The following is a 19,679-nucleotide window of genomic DNA, read 5'->3' on the forward strand; positions in this document are numbered from 1 at the left end:
GTACCTGTGTTATTGACTAAATACGACAACGTAGTATTATTAACATGCGGTATTATTATGCAGTACAAGTGCAAATACGTTAATAGAAATAACATTGAAGGAATGTCGAGTTAAATCCTCCGCCTGTGCCACACAGTAGGTGGCGGCGTGCACCACAAGGTGTTTGTCGCTCACGGCCAGTGAAACGAAAGAAGAAGAAAAGACGACGTCATCCTCAGGCCTAGTGACCCTTTGATGGTCGGTAGCTAACGTTACGTTACCTCAAAAAAGCTCCTTTTACTCGCTCGCTGTGGACGGTGAGCGTCACCTACTCAACCGGAACTGGGACGGAAGTCAGCAGCATCGTGCGACATCCACACACCTGATGACAAATGTACAATAATTGCACCGGCGTGCTCGCCAACGTCTGCAACCGTTAGCTCGCGAGCGTCAAGTGCTACAAACATTAGCAGTTTATAGCCGACGTGAGCCGTCCGCCCGCTGCAGTACCATCGTGAAGCATTGAACATCGGATGTGAAGGTACATCACGGGACCCTTGGGCCCCTGTTTGGGGTTGTCTGTGTTTATTTGAGGCGGAATAAACCGCCAACATTGACGCACACGTTGCTCAGTCTGTATCCGGAACTGATTGCGCAACGTTAGCTGTCAGCAGACCAGCATTATGCGTTAATGCCGTATGTCATCTATTGTATTCAATGTAATTACATGCTGCCAGTTGTGCAGACGCTAACAAAGTGTGTTCCCTCTGTAAAGGTTGCTAGTTTCAGTCCGAAAGTCGTGACAGCATGGCGGCCGCTGAAGCGCAGTGGGACGAGCACCAGGCGTACGAGGAACTGCTATACTGGGACAGCCTCATTCAACAGGGCCACCGCCTCCTCCCGCACGACTTTGATAGGTGACATTACCCACACAGCATGCAGGGAATGCTTTGCAATTATGTTTTAATAAATAAAAGCAAGGCAATTCATTGTTGTATGACACTGTTAATTATATCCAAAGTCTATATACTTTATATTAAAATGCATATCACAAGTGCAGTGGTTGAGAGAACGCAACCAGGTTTTTAAAAAGTGAATAAAGTAAAGAAGGTGAAAAAGATAAAGCAGTCAAATGCCTTAAACAGACACACATTTATAATTCTAAATATAAGAAATACAACAGTTCTGTTTGCTTCAGGTAAGACACCTAAGCTGATCAATAAATGGTATATTTTCCTTATATCAGATTATGTTTTTGTTGCCGCAGTCCCCTTTTATTGTTGATTATAAAATCTATACAATACTTAGCACAGTGGATAGATCAAGCCTTAAAAGTTCTTGCTAAATGTTCAAAGTGATGAGTCATGCTGGTTGCATTGCTGAAGCGCCTGCTTTTGATTTGAACACTGGAGCTTTACTTCATAACTGTCCTCAATTTGTATTTTTTTTTCTCTCTAGATACGAGGATCTACGTTACTGGTATGACTGCCTGTGCTACGAGGAGGAGCTGAGACAGTACCATGATTACATGGCTGTTATCGAGGAGATTGAGGACCATCGGCACCATGAGGTTCTTGTTTCATCTATTAAAGCGTTCCTCACGAAGACTTGATCATTAGGCTTTTTAATTGGTCTCACTTAACCTGCTTCTTTAAGCCTCCTCACTAACACTGACCATCACATTTAATCAATTTTCCGCTTGTGCAAAAGCGCCACCTTGAACATGTTTCTTTTTTCCAAGTGCATTTAAAACGAACATGCACTTCCTAACTGTTACCCTTAATATTTTACTTCCCAATTCTAATTTGACTCATTGTTTGAGATTATAATACATCCAAGTGGCAGAAGAATTTTGTTATTTCTATAAAAGAAGATTATTATGATTGCAGTACAAAGAAAAGCTATATTTCATCAGCGACAATGTTGTTCTTTTCTCTCACAATAAATAACCCTTCCTATTCTGATTTCCCAATAAAGGAAGCTGCAGTCCCACAGGTGCGCACAGGGCCACATGATCGCCATGTGATGGCTAAACACTCTGAAGTGTATCCTTCACCAGAGGAGTTGGAGGCGGTGCAGTCAATTGTCTCCCGTGTCGAGTGTGCCCTCAAGACTGTGTCTGACCAGATGGATACTCCTAAAGATAACAAACTGAATGCAGAGCCAGGAAGGTGAGCGACATCTCCATCTCTGTGGCAGTTGCCCAAATGATTGAAACAGTTTATAAAGTGGCATTCAAAATTAGTGTTTTTACTCAACATTCTTATGTCTTTGTATAAATAATGTAATTATTATTTTCTCCTCTTTACGATGAAAGTGTTGATTCACAAGAGCGTATCCTGCGTGGGGTTATGAGGGTCGGCCTGGTGGCCAAGGGACTCCTGCTGACGGGAGACAAGGACCTGGAGCTTGTGCTGCTTTGCTCCAATAAGCCGACTATCACTCTGCTCAATCAAGTTGCTGGAAAATTAACTGCACAGTTAGAGGTAGAACTGAGAACCTGCATTTGTTTTAGGCTATTCTTCATGAAAACATTTCACAGATTTAAATTTGGATATTGTTGTTTCATAGATATTAGGACTCCTCTCCTCTCCTAATGATTTCTTTTTTTCAAAGTCAAATTCAGCTGGTACGTACACAGTAAGCCAGTGTCCAGAGGATGCAGCACTTGTTGTGACGAGCACTAAGGAGTCATCCCGGACTCTCACTATCCACCTGACATCACCTCTTGTCAGGACTAAGCAAGAGAGTAAAACTGCAGAAGACGAAGAAGAAGAAAACGAAGAAAAGGAAGAAGAAGAGGAAAAAGAAGAAGACGGTACGTATGTTGGTTGAGTCTCCAACGTCGACTACCACAGCCTGATCTGTGTGTTCTCAGTATGCTGACACTGTGCTACTCCACTGATGTCCATCTTCATCTCAGTAACCCTCAGTGGCGCTTGTACAGTGACTCAGTGATCTCAGACCGATGCCAGTGACCAGCCAATGGATGTTGGCTCTTCACTGAATCGAGAGTCCTTTCGCTGTTTTGGGGTAAACTGGCGTTTGCCAGCACTACATTTTCTCTGTAGTCGCTGATGCATTCTGCACATGTTGTTTAACAATGCCACAGTCATAAAAACAAAAACACGCGGTATATTCTTATTGAATGGTTTTCATGTTTAAAATGTAGGCTTTAAAAGAATAACAAGTTAAAGCGCGCATTGCATGAACTTGAGGCTGAACATATCCATTTGGCACCAGCTGCAGCAAAACTGATATCTACATATATGCGTTTGTGGCTTCCCTTTGAATAATTTACAGGAGAAAAAAAGTAAGAACAATCAAGTCCTTGTTCGTTTAAAGATGAATGGGTTGGTTAGTTGAGTGGTTGTGCATAAGATGTATTTACTTGGGAGTCTAAAGCTTAATAAGATAATTTAAAGGTCAAGGGGAATGCTGAAGGCACACAAACGGATCTATACCTGTCTCGGTGCAGTTTTAGTCCATTTACTACACTGCAATTAAAATAGTGTAATAACTGTAAACACAAATTTTGCTGCTACAATAATTCAGACTTGATCATGTACCGTACTGACACTATTCAATGCATTGATTCACTAAGCGCTAATTACACTAATTACCATTAGCAGAGAACCATGTTGAGCTCTTCTCATGAAATTATTTATGATTTTTTATCTTGCATTCATATCAACAAGTTTAGCTTAACAACATGATCTTTTTGAAAAATATATGCATGAATTTATATATACACACACGCGCACACACACACACACACACACACACACACACACACACACACACACACACACACACACACACACTACGTGTCAGATATACATTTAAGTACATCCCTGAGTCGGATCAGACTCAGTCATACCCAATAATAAAATACTTTAGTTTGGCAACATTGTTTTTAGCATTATATAATCTAATTATAGTTATTATATAGTGGATAGATTAGTTGATCTGTATTTATAGTGTAAAAAATGAGCTAAAGCTTTAACAAAGCTGGTTTGGCTACTTTTGTCTTTCATAAGGCCTTTTTAAAGAAACTTTGAGAGTACGGGCTCTATCAGTTTTGCTGCAGTGTGGTGCAGACGTGAAGATTATCTTAATGCTTGTGATTAATTGACTTTTAGTTTGTCAAGTTTTTTAGGAACGCTGGACCTTTGACCAACTGGACTCTGGATGTCTCAGGATGGGGGGAAAGCAGCAAATCCAAGCTGAGGGGCTGAGGAAAGGGGGTATTTATTGTAGTTTACCAAGTGCACACATTAACAACACACAGTGCAATGTTGTAAATGTTGCTCTGTCTTTATGACAGTTTTTACTTCTACTTTTCACACACTGGAAACCTTAGCTGGCATCGGTGACCTGTGCCTATTGTTCTTGTTGGGACCAAAGATTTAAATAAGTACATAGGACCCCCTTTCCCTGCACCTGCCGGTTTGGTGAACGCTGCTACTCCCTGAGCTGTGAGACAGAGCCGACCCCCTTGGTCAAACTGTACCTTTTCTTCTTACCCCACCTCGTCAATAGCAACGCGAACAGTCAACGATCCGCCGGACGTTCTGGACAGGCAGAAATGCCTAACTGCCTTGGCGTCTCTCCGCCACGCCAAGTGGTTCCAGGTTTGCATTCACGTCCTTATTTATACATGAGGTTGAGCTATTTCTTTCAATTGTCTCTATTTATTTTCCGTTTAGAGACAGTACCACTTCTAAAATGTTCCCTCAGTTCTAGTTGTTTGATGTTGTCCATAATCTTGTGAAAGAGGAAAGCGTGTCGGAAGTTTCAGAGTTTTATTTATTTACTCTTGAAGAGTGATCCGAGTGGTCTGTGCTTTGTTTTGGGGGTCGTTTTGTGAAGCCTCAGAGCACAGCGCTGAGGTGGCATCAGAGGCAGCAGATCCTGACTCAATTGGCTTTTGTTTGTGTCTCCAGGCCAAAGTCAACAATCTGAGTTCTGCCGTCCTCGTGATCCGGATCATGAGAGACTTGTGTAACCGTGTTCCTACCTGGACGCCACTCTCAGGATGGGTGAGATTGCACATGTTTTGTCAGCTAGGATGTAGTGTCTAATTGTTTTGACAACTCATCTCAAGCTTTTTGATGAAAACCACAGATCTTGATGAGTAGTATCTATACTCTGTGTCTCATCTCCACACAGCCTCTTGAACTTCTGGTAGAGAAGGCTATCGGTACGTCTGAGAGACCAATGGGAGCGGGCGAGTCATTGCGCAGGGTTTTGGAGTGCGTTGCATCTGGAATCCTCTTAGAAGGTAAACTTTTTTTTTTGTTGGAAAACCAAAATGGATGTTTGTGCAATGGCATCAACAATAATATGTTGTGGAAACTGTATCTGTGCAAAGATGGCCCTGGAATAAAAGATCCATGTGAGAAGGAAACGGTCGATGCCACTGCCATTCTGACTCTGCAGCAGCGGGAAGACATCACACAGAGTGCTCAGGTAACATGAGGATGTGAACACATGAACCCAATCACTCTCATATTTCTGGGCATAGTCTCTAACTTTTACCTTTTCCTTAGTTTGCCTTGAGGCTGTGTGCATTTGGACAAATGCACAAAGTGTTGGGGATGGACTACAAACCCATGAAGCCACGTAAATCAGCAGGCACCAGCAGCAGAGAAGGCACAGGTATCTGTCAATCTGTGACCTTTACCTTCTTCTGTGTGGTTCACTAAAAGCTGAACATTCTGTTCTCATGCTCGTTTCTGCTGTTCCTGCAGCCCAAATACCACCTGCTGGACATTTCAGCCTGCCGTCGAAGAGACCTCACACAGAGATGGAGAAGGAAGCGGAGGGGCCCCAACTCAACAGCAAACAGAGGAAGTTTCTCAAGTTCCAGAAGCGCTTTCAGAGGAAATCATGTTAGTAATGAAGGCTGTGAGCTCTTTTCACTGTGAAGTGAGCTGTGGATATATTATTGACGTCTTCACCTTCATAACTTCATGACTATTTGAATCTGACATTTTACAGGTGTTATAATATACTACTGTATATTCAGTTCAACTATTTTCAAGACACTGAGTGTAATTTAGCTCTTTCTATTTTCCATCCAATTTAATGTTTATTTGTACAAATACACTATATGTACATCTACATGCATTGAGGTGCCAGTTTATTATGAACACTTTGCTAAATATAATGCAATCTAGGGGTGTCCCCGACTAAGAATTTACATAACTGAATCTGATTGGTCAAAACGGGCCTATCGTCAAAATATGTTTTTATTGTTTGTTTGTTTTTACTCATTGTTTGACGCTATTTATTGTGTATAGTGGGTGTGTGTGTTGGTGCGACGCTGTCCATAGTCCATAGTACTGAAACGGCATAGAGGAAATCGATAGACAGAACACGATTAAATAGAACTGCCGGTCCTGAATTCATTTCCCCATTGAAGCTATTCACAGACAGAAGGAAGTCGACAGGGACAGTCAACGAGAGAGAAAAAGAGAGAGAGAGTGCTGCAAGTTGCAAACAGCTGTCTCTACGTGCCTCCAGCTGCTGATTTTGACAGAAAGACATTCAAAATATAATTAGCGCTCTGGCAGTAAGTTTCTATTTGAGTGCTCTGATTAATAAATGTATTCTTTGATTTTGAAAGTCGCCTTATGTTGTCATTTTGCCTTTCTGAGGCCGTCGCCAGGAGGCTGCTCCGATGGTCCCACAAATTTGGATAGTACTACTAATGGTGATTTATTCCTGCACACTAAGGAGATTGATTGAAAGCAAGTGAGTTATTTTAAGATTTGTATGAACTATCATTAATAGACTGATATTTATACCAAAATAGGCAATACCATGACTTATTTGTAGAAACCAAACAATTCTGGGTAAAATCAGACATTCAGCACCCACATACAGATCAAGGGGAATGATTAATATTATGTTTAGTAACCACATCTTCCCGCCACTGTGACGATTTAACCGTGAGATTGGCAGTCGAATCAGGCTCATTATTTCAAACTATTCAAGGTCACCCCTAATGTCTCTGTACTTAATAAATTGGCAACACAATGTAAATAATTATTGAATAAATGATTACAGCGTGGCAGGCTTATATATTTAATTAAGTAAATGACTTGTGTTTTTGTTAAAAAAATCTAAATTGTTGTAGTCTGAGAGTATTAAAGGACATATTAGCACATTAAATCAACCACAAAGTGCAGGCAAACAGCCTTCGTGTCAACGGTGCATGTTTGAGGTTAATCACAACAATAGAGATCCTGTGCTCTTATGACATCCTCAACTGTGTAGCTTTTTAGTCCACTGAATGAGGAATGTTTTGACCCTACTAATAGAAATTTAATGATCTTCTTTTCATGGGATTAAGACGGGTTAATTTTTACATTTACTTTTATTGCTCATGTTTGTACCTTTTCCTCTACCTGTTCCTTCTCTCTGTAGTCACAGATGATTTTAGCATGAATGCCGTGATGCGTCTGAACCAGTACAAACCCGGCCTGGAGTACCGCCTTATATCTCAGACGGGTCCGGTCCACGAGCCAGTCTTCAACATGGCTGTGGACTTAAATGGGAAGCCCTACGAGGCAACGGGGCCCTCCAAACGAGCTGCCAAACTTAACGTAGCCACCAAGGCAAGGCCATTTGTGTGTTTTTCACTAAGTTACTTTAGTTTCCTAATCAGCCCGCAAAACATCCAGGGTTGTGCGATAGCATTGTGTTCATCACTTTGTCTTTGCTCTTATTGGCTACAATGACGAACCCAGATTTGACGACTTTGTTGGTCTGACTTTCTGTTGTAGTTTAGTGATTGGCTCATGTACACGTCGCTCACAAAAACCAAACTCCAGATTTAAGACATCGACATTGCTCTAGTAACACAACACCTGAAACATTTGCCTGTTGTGATTGTTGAAGGTGTTTCTTCACCATTACAGCACACAGTGTGACTGAAGGAAGAGATGTTGATGTTTGGACGTTTGTAATTCTCAGGTCTTGCAGGATCTCGGTCTTCCAACAGGCTCAGAATCTAAAGCGGAGACTGCTGGTGATGTTGAAGGGACCCAGGAATTAGTAAAAGCAGCCAGCACGGCCTCTTCCACATCAGAAGACGTATGGGTCTCTTTTTAAACACGCCCATACAATAAAGCCGTCTCTGGCTTTACGTTCATCATAAAGAGAAAATAAAGAGAGAGTAAAAAGTTGGTAGTCGTGTGTGTTACAGCCATTGTTTGTTCATGTGCTTTGAACAGAGTGCTCAGGGTCCTATCTTGACCAAAAAGGGCAAGAACCCTGTGATGGAGCTGAATGAGAAGCGCCGCAGCCTGAAGTACGAACTGTCTGCCGAAACGGGGGGCTCCCATGAAAAGTGTTTTGTCATGGAGGTGAGTCAGCAGTATCATATGTAAGAAACAGGAAACACTACAAAGATAATCAAATTATTTTCTGTTGCTTTATGTGAACATAAAAGTTAAAACACGTTTTGTTTCCCCCCCCCCACTAAGGATCTTCACATCTGTGTGACTGCATCTGACTTTGCTGACGCTTGACTCTGATAAAAGGTAATGCTTGAAGATTGACGTTATCTTTTTCCTGTCTAGGTGGAGGTTGATGGGCAGAAGTTCAAAGGCAGAGGCTCTAATAAGAAGGAAGCAAAAGCCTACGCTGCCCTCACTGCTCTGGAGAAGCTGTTCCCAGACGACGACATTAACAGAAATTCTGCAAAGAAGAAGGTCACTTACACTGACATGGTAATTCATCTAGTTCATGTGAGGGTACATGGTCTGTGTTTGGATGTGGACTATTTTGGGTGAAGATGGATCTTTATATGTTGGGTTTTGGGGGCTTTACGGTATTGTAAAGGTATACATGTGGAATAAGAATACATGCTCACTGAAGGAATTGTTCCCTCTTATCTTAATGTATAAAGGCATTTCTTAACACATTAGCCACTGCAACCTCATTGCAGCAGAAGCCCACTCTTGTCTATAAAAACAAAACAAATCTTCGTTTCCTGTCCGACAGCACATCCCAGGGTTCGGCACTATTCGTGGCATTCCTTCAGACTCCGGGACTCGAGGCTGGGGTCCCAACAGAGGTCGAGGCAGAGGCCGAGGCAAACCGTTTTTACCAGGACCCAGCTACAACCAGAGTAAATAGTTTTGCTTTCTCTAGGTGTCGGGCTTGTTTAAGAATAAAATCCTGAAAATACTCCTCATACACCTGTAAAGAGATAACTAAATATTAACTTCTCCCCTTTTATTTTAAAAGCCAACTACAGCTATGAGGGCAACGCCGGTGCAGGTTATTGTAAGTATTCACTCCTCATCCAATTACTCTGCAGTTGCTTTGAAATACGTATTAAAAGTTTGAAGAGCAAAGCTTCATTTCTGTTTGTATTACACGTGACCTTAAAAAACAAAAAAGTTATGTATATAATTGAATGAAAGTTAAGTCAATGTTCAAAATGACTAATTTTCCCATGGCTTTATATTGCTATTGTTTCATCTCTGCTTTAGATAAACTATATGGTAATAATGCAGCAAGCACCACAGCCAAAGGCACTGGATCAGGCAACAGCATCGGCTATGGCACCTTTTACCCCGAGAGCAGCAACACCTACACCTCCCCACCCGTTGCCAGCGCCGACCCCAGCACCCCACAGGCGGAAAGCTACCAGTCGATGCCTCCTCCTGCAGACCAGGAGAGCCCCTACAGCTACGGTTACGGAGATGAGAAGAAGAAGATGCTGACCCAAAGTCAGAATGAGGGGCAGGGAGGAGACTACTCTATGTACAGCACAGCTTACCCGAGCTCGGTGACGGGTGGACAAGTGTATAATAACTATGGTGAGTAAAGACGTAGCGAGTTGAAATCCACTTCCACAATCAAATAAACGGCTTGTCTCTTCCTGATAGCGCTTTTTATGATGCATAGAGGATCTGTCACTGCATTTATGTTGTGTTTCAACATTGTCAACGAGAAAATTCATCGGATACATAAAATAACGCCTTTTGGTTTGATGTCACTTTACAGGCTGGGGAAACCAGTCCTCTGGGAATGAGCAGGGGTACGGTATGTACCAGGGTTTCGGAGGAGAAAACCAGGGCTCATGCTCTGGATACAGCAACATGAATTACTGATCATCACAATGTGTTTAGCCTTTATCACCGCACTATGCCATTTTTGTGTTTTTTTGTGTGTTTTCAACTGAATCCTTTGACATCTGGTGAAAAAGATTGTAGGTTACAGATGCAGGATTATTTTTTGATTAAGATATATACATTTTCTTCCTCAACATCCCTCATCATGTCTGTGTTGACATAAGTGTAAAAAAAAACATCTTGTCTTGTTTCTAGGGTTGTTGTGTTTTTTTAACTAGTATACTGGTTCTGTATCAGTAGTTTTTTTGTTTATTTCTGCTTGTAGCTGTGTCCTATAAAATGCTCAAATCTTTCTTGTAAAATAAATGATTTTTTTTGGAGCAATGTTTCTTAGCTTGCGTATTCTAATTCCTGCACAAATATGAAGTGGCTCAAATTTAGATTTGACCTTTCTTTTAATTACTGTGATTGATGGAACTCAGATATTGAATGTCATAGTTGTTGTCCAACCATTATGTTTAATTAAGATTCATGTCTTCAATGCTTCCCCTAAAATACCAAAGATATTCCTCACAACTGTGTTACTCGTCATGTTTTGCAACAGCCACGAGTGCTGTGAATGGCTTCTGCAGCGCATGCAGTATCAGCCAGTCGAGCATGCATGTAGTATCACCATGTAGCATGCGTGGTCTATAACAGTGTGGCTGGCAAAGATTAGATGAAGTCTCATTGACACCTGGGAGGAAACTAGGTTAGGCAGTTGCAAAGATAGATGGGTTCCTCTGCGATGAAATTGAAGCACCGGCACACAAACAGATAAATGTAAAATAGGGAAAGCACATTGAAGGTGTAGTTATAATTAGAATGTATGTAATGTGTACTGCCAGCGCGGCAAAAAATGCTGAACCTCGCATTTATTCATATCTGGGTAATGCATTTGAGCTGCAGAGGGTGCTGGAAAAAATGGCAACTTGGCCTCACGCTGCAGTGGCCAATCACATTAACCTGGCGACCAAGAGCTGTACACAAACAAGCACAAACATGAAGAAATAAACAATGTTAATTGTGCTGTGTTTGTTTAGTGTTGATGGGACATTAAGTGTTACTCTCACACCTCAATTGTAACACTCCTGACAAGTGAACTTGGCTATGACATTTATGTGTAGAAACAAACAAAGGTGCAATAGCACTTTAATTAGGCCTGCATGTGTGAGCAGCACAAGTTTGGAACGCGGCTGTTATCTGCATCTTGCATGCTCGTCCCTCTTCATCTGGCCATGTAAAAATGCATCTTCTATTGATGGCTTGAGTTAAGTTATTTCAGTTGAAATTGCACCGCCAATGGCTTCTAGCTGTTCAACAGATAATGTGCGCAGTGAGTTCAGTTTCATTTAAAATGAGAAGATAAAAGATTGATAAATAAATCAATAGAAAGGCTGCTTTTTGTGAGACCACACTATTTGTCCGTGACGTCAACATTTATCCTACTTTATGCCCAGCCTTCAGCCTCTGAAATCAAATCGGTACGCCACACCTCTTGTTCCCAAATGATATAAAAAGATTTAAAAACGCAAAATGTAGAAGGAAAACAGTGAATAACACTGAAGTGGAAGAAGTAGAGTCTGGACACTAGTTATAATAACCATTGCAGATCACATGCGGCCCAGATGACCCTGCCCTGCCAAGACTGAGTCAGAAAGTGAGCAATGATCATGTCCCTGCAGCGTGTCCCTCCAGGAATCCTGATAAAAGGCAAGCAGGAGGAGCGCTGCGAGGACGGAGAGGGTCCGGTCAGGTCATCCTGAGCTCACTTCACCCGTCATCAGCTGTAAGTGTTGTTTTATCTTTGGCTCTGTGACATTTTGATCCCTTCACACAGACACCAACTGTACAAAAGTTGTTTTTCTTGTCAACCAGCTTTGTTTTATTTTTAATGGGGGATGATTGAGGCATTGCTTTACCTTTAACTCTGTTCAAGCTGATGGTCATTTGATCTGTGAGCACAGTGTCTTCTTTAAAAAAGACAAAGATGCCATTGTGACCTGTGGTCCTCTCAGCCTCACAGACACGGCTGCTTTGATGAACTTATATTAGCTTCAGCTGGGACATGTCCGGTTCAGGCTGCAGCCAATCACAAGGCATCTTTAGGCATAAAAGCAAGACAGCATGTTGTTGAGAAACAGGGAGGAGAGCGGAAGCATACGCTCACATGGTACGACACAGGGGCAGTTTATTTCACTTCTTGTTTCTTTCTTTGTGTTTCTTGACTAATTTTTTTGTTTTGTCTAAATGTCATAGTGACTTTCTCAATTATTTTTTTTTGCTGCGTTACTTCTACTGCTAACTGCAGATCTGATTGTTTTTGTTTTTCATAGATGGCACTTACACTGGTATCCATCCTGTTTGCTGCCATTCCTGTGACCTACTGCTATCCTATTGACTTTCAGGACCTGAAGGAAACTAGCAGTAAGTGTTACATTTAATTTAGCTGACACTTTTTTTATCCGAAGTCACTTACTCTTCAAGAAGGCCAAACTACAAAGTGCTACTTTCTTATTCAGTCCAGGGGAAAAAAATTGTATCGGTTGCGGCAGAAGATGTTAAGACTTTACATCTCATATCACTTCACATGGGCTTTCATGGTCTCTTGTGAATAATTTATTTAAATAATCATGTGCTCCTAAGACCTTAAGTTGTGTTCCCTTTCAGCAAACCGAACCTCCATTAAGTTCCTGGCTCTAGGAGACTGGGGCGGCGTGCCTTATCCCCCCTACATCACTGCTGTGCAGAAGGCTACTGCTCAAGAATTGAGCAAAGTCGCAGAGCAGATAGGAGCTGACTTTGTTCTGGCCCTTGGCGATAACTTCTACTACAAAGGTGTGGACAGCGTGGATTCTCCTCGGTTTCAGGTCAGTTGCGTTATTTCAAGGTCTTGTGAGAGGAAGTGTTAAAATAACGTTGTGGTTTAAAAACCTTGCTTTCTCCTCTGCATCTTCCATCAGGAGACTTTTGAGTCAGTTTACACGGCAAAGTCTCTCAAAATCCCCTGGTATGTGCTTGCTGGCAATCATGACCACTCAGGGAATGTCAAAGCCCAAATAGAGTACAGCCACAAATCTGATCGCTGGTAAGGACCAACTTTAAAATGTCAGTCTGAAACTGATACCAATAATGCTCAAGTTACACAACGGTCTTTTGTTAAATTTTTTTATTTTTTATTAATGTATAGGACGTTCCCCTCTTACTATTATGAGCTGAACTTTCACATCCCCAACACTGGGAAGACTTTAAGCATCATCATGCTTGACACGATAATGCTGTGCGGCAACTCTGATGACTTCGTGGATCAGAAGCCCAGAGGCCCTCTGCATGCAGGGAATGCCAACCGTCAGCTGACGTGGCTGCAGCAGAGACTGGCTCGGTCCAAGGCCGACTTCCTGTTGGTGGCCGGCCACTATCCTGTGTGGTCGGTGTCTGAGCACGGGCCAACAGAGTGTCTCCTGCAGAGGCTTCAGCCCCTTCTCATCAAATACAATGCCACTGCGTACCTCTGCGGTCACGACCATAATCTGCAGGTTGGTTCATGCGAAATGTGTTCTTTGGATGCCTGTGTCGCTTGTCCTAATAAAGTGTTTGTCTCCATACAGTACATTGAAGAGTCTGGTGTGGGCTACGTTGTGAGCGGTGCTGGAAACTTCCTGGATCCTGATATCCGTCACTGGAATCGTGTTCCCAAAGGTTCTGTGAAGTTCTTCACAGGTCAAGCTTCAACACTGGGAGGCTTTGTTCATGCAGAAGTCACAAAGAACAAGATGATCGTGACCTTCTTTCAGGCTAAAGGCACTTCCCTCTATCGCAGGGTCCTCTCCCAAAGGGTCTTTGAGTAGACTAGCTCATCACAGGACTGGCTGAATTATTAATTGCATCCATTAATTATTAACTTTTGTTTTTAAACTTTAATATTTCAAAATGTGTATTTTAAAAGACTCTTGGTTTAACATGTACATTTATTGTGCTAAAATAATAAATGGTTTGTAAAGAAGTGTTGTGTCATCTTATTTGGTCTGTGGTAGAAACTTGAGCACCACAAGTCATAAGACTGTTACTGGCTCATGCTTGGTGACTGGGTACAGTCTCTAAGATGTGGGTTGTAAATAGTAAAACAATTTCGCTCAATGCATTACTTGCCTCTTAAACCCTTGACATCTTATTTACACCAGAACACTGCTGTTTGCGGTCTAAAACCTTCTCGCTTCATGTTGTAACTAATGATCTGGTTTATCTGAACTTGCTTCGTCTGTATGCAGTTTGTTTGCGCTTGGCCTAGCGTGCCCACAAGGTGTTGTCTGGGTTGGACATTCTTGTTTACTGTCGCGTCAGCAGCGCGAGTCTGCCAGTATTGCACAAATGACCAATAACAAGGCAGCCACTGTTTAATCAGGTCACTGTAAATAATTCATGAACTTGCAGTGCTGCACTTGTGTATTGTAACTGTTGTTGTTCAATGTGGCAAAAGATGTTTAGTGAGATACAATTGTGTAAGAATTGCATCATGAGGCTTGGAAACTAGGATTTTTATGGCTTTACATATAGCTAGATAGGCTTGGCAAAATGCCATCTTACATGAACCTGTTTTCTGGCTTTGGCTAATTTGTCTGCATTATGGAAAACTGGGCAAGGGTGCCATGAGAGCTGTGTTTAAGAATTAACTTAAATGTGCACATTTGCATTGTATGAATGTCTGGAATACTTTAACACCACCCCTTAAATGCATTGTAACACATAGACTTATGTGAGCAGAGTTGAAATACTAACGTAGGTTGGCAGCTGCTGCTGAATGTGAGAGGTCAAGTCTTCCACTGTCACTGCTCTGTTGTCTGTTACAGGACATCCTGGCCTTCCAACAGAGGATTAGGCTGAATGACAGACAGGCAGTATTCCCAACCAGGATAAACTCAGCTAACCAATGATAGCAAACGAGGCAGAACAGGCAAGTTTCCATTTTTGTTCTCCCTCTGCTGACATGTTGAATTGTTTGACTTTACTGCCTTTCATTTTTTTTATGGAAGCAGGCTTTTTGGATCTCTCCTTTTATTCGGACCACTGTATGTTTAATAGGTTCACAAATCCCCAAGCTGTCCAGGGCACGTTATGTCTTATTGCATTATTTAATGAAATTCATAGTTTTTTCCCCTTGTTTGTATTGTCTTAACCACAGTTTGGCTCTTATAGGTATAGTGACTCTTCAATTGTGTTGCTTATCCACTTAGGATAAGCTACAGTCCGCTGGAGTCATGCAACATCAAACTGAGAGCTGGAACTGTGAATGAGTCACCGTCAGTCAGAAATCAGCCGATGGTAAGCCGTCACCTAAGGAGGATAAAGAACTGGTAAGGATCTCTTAACCCTGGATGATGTAAACTGAAAAAAGCCTCGTGTTTGCACGTCACGACTGATGATTTCACCCTCTGTGTGTTTAAAGTAATTATACCCACCTAAGTGTTTTCTCATCTGCATGGATCCTCAGTGGATTACCAAAGGGGTTTGCAACAACTAAAAAACTGTTTAAATTCACGATTTCGAGTAGTTTGAAACTGATATTTTTGTATTCACCATTTATCAAAAGATAAAGAGAAAACTATGTGAAAATGGTTGCGAGACAATCATCCTCTTATTCATGGGCTCTAAGGAGCTTTAAACTGAGTTTTAGCTCATTAAGCAACAGTTATTACAGGTTTCAATGTCGATCATAAAATGGCTACTAACAATTAGCATTTTCATACATGAGATTTCAACGCAACAAGAGTAACCCTGAAATGTCACTCGTCAAACAGAGACAAACCACGCTGACAGAGGAACCAGCTCAAATGTTAAAACTATCCCAGAGAAATATGACTAAAGAGGAACAGGATGGAAATGACACGAGCACTAGTGATTGGCATGTAACCCAACAGGAGCTATGTTCTCCTTATTTAGATGATCATGTGTCTGTAACACATTCAGCTATGAATATTGAATACCTTGAATTGTGCTGATGCACAATGCTAAAAAACAAACAAAAACATTAGCTCTTAAAAGCAGCTTTGGAAATGAATTCAAAGTTGTGTTACGTGTGGCACCGCTATGGTTAAAGTGAGGAGGGTCTGGAGCCTCTTGATGTATCACAGACTGACCTTCTTTCTTTATTGGCTTCATCTTAAGCTCTAACCCATCTGCTACACATGAAGAGCTCCATCTCCCAGAGTTCAGAGCAGTAACATCTCCTGTCCGAGGAAATAATTGAGAAAACCTTCAAGTCAGGACTGAAAAAACAACATATATATATATATATATATATATATATATATATATATATATATATATATATATATATACACACACACACACACACACACACACACACACACACACACACACATTGTTATAACTCTTTTGTTGGCTGTCTCTGCACAACCAAGCCTGGATCCAATGAATGTCGTCATACAAGCAGAATAATGTGGATTTTAGAAGTTTGTCCGCTCAGATTAGGCCTCTGCAGTCCGATTTATCTAATGCCGCAGCTCAAAAGTAATAAAAGGATGCTGTATTAAAGGCTAAGCTGCTCGTCTAATCTTCTCTCCCTAATCTCCTCACTGAAGAGGGGCACTCAGGGTTTCACAGATGGAAAGAATCTCAACTCAATGAGTTCCTCAAAATGATTCAATATAATATAATATAATATGTTAGTGTTTTGTTTGTCCAGAGAGAGAGAGAAAGTAAAGGTGGAATATCTTAATTACGGGCACAAACAGAGAGAAAATGAGAAATTAATGAAACTGCTAATACTCTGTGAATGTGTGTGAGGCCACAGCCATTGTGTGCTCTGTCAATATCCTACTTAAAGTCTATCTTTTTTAAGGTGTGTGTGTGTGTGTGTGTCAACTAGCAAGAGAGAGCTGCACACTTTCAGCAGTTGCATAAACATAGTTATATGTCAGTGTATATGTCACAGATATGACCTGACCGAATAAAATAACTATATTTAAGGCTTTGATGTGTAACCTATCACACTCACTTTTAAAACATTTTTAATCATTTTTAACACCATTTGTCAAATAGCCAGATTCTTTGTGAAAGAAAAAATAGGATTGTATGTTTGTATTTAATGTGGTTTGTATTACTTTACCAAAATAGATACGCATGGATGATTATTCTGTTACCGAGGCTTCTATTTTCAACACTAAGTGTACTAGTCGGTGCCCATAAGGGCAGCACACAGTAAAGTTAATGTGCTCACCTCCACTAATTGAATTAACTTCACCCTATTAGTTCGTAGGTCAAGCCTCATATACGGACCAACATTATATTTAGTATCAGACAAAGATTGATGCTACCATTAGGTATTTATTTGACACAACTCACATTGCTCTGTTTGTTTTTATCAGGTATTCATAAAACATGATACACATAGAGGCTTTAGATGTGATTTTGGTTGTGATGCACTGAAGTAAAAGACATTCGACTGTTAACCACCAAACATGGTTATGAATTCGGAAGATGGATGGATAGATGGATAGATACTTTATTGATACCTGAAGAGAAATTCAGGAATGTAGTAAAGACAAATGTAACGACCTGATCATGACTGATGATCAATCATAGTTCTAACTTGGCACGAATCCACAGTGAAAGCTGTCCGTTTGTTTTTGTCTTTTGTCTCAGGTAGACACATCACTGACTCCGACAGACGTAAATCCACTCAGCAAAAGTCTGAATGCATACTCGAAAGTCTCTGCAGACCATTTGATGTTCCTGGATTTGTGACTCGCTAATTTACATGACATCTTCAAGGAGCTGAAGACGCTCAACTAAAGAAGAAAATCTAAGTGACCAAAAAGGATTAAAAAAAAAAAAAACTGTTTGAAAAATGTCTTGGATCTTTCGTGTTGCCTCATGCATCACTCTCTTTCGGGAATGGACGATTGTGGGCGGGGCTGTTGATGTTAAAGGAGTTGGGGAAAAAAGAAGGTATGTATGGGATGACAGCCATGAGAGGGCTGGGCTGAGCGCTGGACGGTGGGCTCTCCTCTCGAAGAGGGATGGAGATGAGGACGTCGTTCTGGTCCCACACGTGGAAGGCATTTGGGTGGGAGTGGTTGAGGGCAGATGAGATGTGCAGCGGGCTAACTCCCTCCACGTCTCTCTCTTTATTCAGGTCGTTCTCGTATGGGCCCAGCAAACAGTCTGTGGGTGGATAAAAGAGAATAATGAAGAATAATGTATTTTCACAACTTTGTGAAAGAGCTTAACTAGCTTGTTGAGGTGACAACATCGTTTTATGCTTCAACAAGTACACTTTATTCAGCTTTTTGCTATATAATATCCTGATTTTTTTTTTTTAATTTTTCAGCACAAAACTAAAATAAAAATGAGAAAACAATCGATATTAAATCGTAATGCCATGATTTTAAACAAAACATTATTAAGAGAGGAGAATGCATCTCGTATTCGACATGTCATGAATTGAGACTATTGTGTTGTACATCAACCCTGATATAACTGTAAACAACTCCCTCAATAATATGTAGTGAAGTAAATTAAACTAACATCTATGTTCAAGTGGCAATTAAAAACTGGCAATTAAATATTTGTGCTAGCTCTAAACTACATCAACGTATTTGTAGATGGCACAAGACAAACTTATTTAATTATAAAAAGGAGTTCTGGGATTCAACTAATGTTAAATTAACATGAGGCGGCTGCTTCTAACCGACTTGAGTACCTGTTATATCCAGCATGAGGTCTTTGATGAGGTGACCCACGATAGCGTAAGCCACAGCAACTACAACCAGAGCGGCAACAAGGAGGTAAATCATAGATTTTGGGAGCTGGATGAGGTCTCTAGAAGGAGGCTTGTACTCCCTGTACAGAGGATCCACATTTTGAACCAAGTACTGGAATGAAAGTCCGCCTTCGCTTGTGTAGTTAACGTTGTCCATATTCCCAGAGTAGGAGCCCCACTTACTCCAATGAGTAGTAGTTATTTTATTATATTTAAAACTGAAGATGTTCCCAATTTGATTCATCCACTTGCTCAGGTGTCGCTCCCTAAAATGAAGAGAGAAAGAGTCAAAGCGTACGCCCAAAAAAAAAAAAATAATGTTTATATTCTATCTTTAACTAACTTTAATATAAGGCAGATGGAAGAGTGAAGCCCCTTGCCCAACATAAAAACAGACTAGTGAATAAATTAACCCACCTGTCAAGACCAAGTTATTGCAGCTTCCAGATTTGAACACATTTGGATCTTTGCAGTGTCGTTTTACATCCTGTTTCATGTTTAATATCATGTTGAATTCATCAGTTCATCCTCTGGCATCAGGACATGCCAGACAGCTTCTGTGCCTCTCTGCTGCGAGTTTAGTCCTCTCTGCTGAAATAATCCAGACTGGGCGGTGAAACAGAGAGGATAGAGGGGAAGGGAGGGATTACACTTCCAATCACAGCAACGATCAATCAATCCCTGTTAGCTCTCTCTCCTCTCACCCCCTCCCATCCTATTCCACACAGATTACTTAATCCACTGTGAGCTTTGCTTTCCCTCCTCATAAAGGATAAACCAAATCT

General features: G+C 41.2%; 3 protein-coding genes across 3 annotated transcripts in view; 2 read left to right on the forward strand and 1 right to left on the reverse strand.

Moving 5' to 3' along the window:
• Window positions 1-19: 19 nt before the first annotated feature.
• LOC137792843 (interleukin enhancer-binding factor 3-like) lies at window positions 20-10,453 on the forward strand. The gene is made up of 20 exons (XM_068588614.1): window positions 20-520; window positions 755-896; window positions 1,438-1,549; window positions 1,957-2,150; window positions 2,297-2,465; window positions 2,596-2,797; window positions 4,522-4,613; window positions 4,926-5,021; window positions 5,152-5,263; window positions 5,354-5,451; window positions 5,532-5,640; window positions 5,733-5,873; window positions 7,414-7,604; window positions 7,963-8,082; window positions 8,223-8,354; window positions 8,571-8,720; window positions 8,995-9,121; window positions 9,241-9,279; window positions 9,489-9,818; window positions 10,006-10,453. Exons 2-20 carry the CDS (start codon window positions 787-789, stop codon window positions 10,110-10,112), a joined length of 2,631 nt encoding a protein of 876 aa, XP_068444715.1. The 5' UTR covers window positions 20-520; window positions 755-786; the 3' UTR covers window positions 10,113-10,453.
• A 1,995-nt stretch (window positions 10,454-12,448) lies between these two features.
• On the forward strand, window positions 12,449-13,976 carry acp5a (acid phosphatase 5a, tartrate resistant). Its single transcript, XM_068589246.1, has 5 exons — window positions 12,449-12,539; window positions 12,783-12,982; window positions 13,076-13,200; window positions 13,303-13,648; window positions 13,721-13,976. Exons 1-5 carry the CDS (start codon window positions 12,449-12,451, stop codon window positions 13,958-13,960), a joined length of 1,002 nt encoding a protein of 333 aa, XP_068445347.1. The 3' UTR covers window positions 13,961-13,976.
• Window positions 13,977-17,618: 3,642 nt separating this feature from the next.
• Window positions 17,619-19,679, reverse strand: part of LOC137793247 (uncharacterized) — a 3,461-nt gene continuing 1,400 nt past the window's right edge. Inside the window, exons 2-4 of the mRNA XM_068589276.1 lie at window positions 19,312-19,500; window positions 18,835-19,160; window positions 17,619-18,296 (exon numbers count right to left, since the gene is read on the reverse strand). Of these exons, the coding sequence (XP_068445377.1) occupies window positions 18,004-18,296; window positions 18,835-19,138 (597 nt within the window). The 5' untranslated portion in view covers window positions 19,139-19,160; window positions 19,312-19,500 and the 3' untranslated portion in view covers window positions 17,619-18,003. The remainder of the gene's footprint in view (window positions 18,297-18,834; window positions 19,161-19,311; window positions 19,501-19,679) is intronic.

Source organism: Clinocottus analis, unplaced genomic scaffold (genome assembly GCF_023055335.1).
Source record: "Clinocottus analis isolate CAN_PGR_092001 unplaced genomic scaffold, fCliAna1.0.p SCAF_22, whole genome shotgun sequence".
NCBI lineage: Eukaryota > Metazoa > Chordata > Actinopteri > Perciformes > Cottidae > Clinocottus > Clinocottus analis.

Excerpts from the sequence above, each read along its gene's own strand:
- LOC137792843 (XM_068588614.1), top strand. The coding sequence starts at position 787 with ATGGCGGCCGCTGAAGCGCAGTGGGACGAGCACCAGGCGTACGAGGAA. Across the intron at positions 2,151-2,296 it reads CTGAATGCAGAGCCAGGAAG|TGTTGATTCACAAGAGCGTA; the intron begins GTGAGCGACATC and ends TTACGATGAAAG. Across the intron at positions 5,452-5,531 it reads ACATCACACAGAGTGCTCAG|TTTGCCTTGAGGCTGTGTGC; the intron begins GTAACATGAGGA and ends CCTTTTCCTTAG.
- acp5a (XM_068589246.1), top strand. The coding sequence starts at position 12,449 with ATGGCACTTACACTGGTATCCATCCTGTTTGCTGCCATTCCTGTGACC. Across the intron at positions 12,983-13,075 it reads TGGATTCTCCTCGGTTTCAG|GAGACTTTTGAGTCAGTTTA; the intron begins GTCAGTTGCGTT and ends ATCTTCCATCAG. Across the intron at positions 13,201-13,302 it reads AGCCACAAATCTGATCGCTG|GACGTTCCCCTCTTACTATT; the intron begins GTAAGGACCAAC and ends ATTAATGTATAG.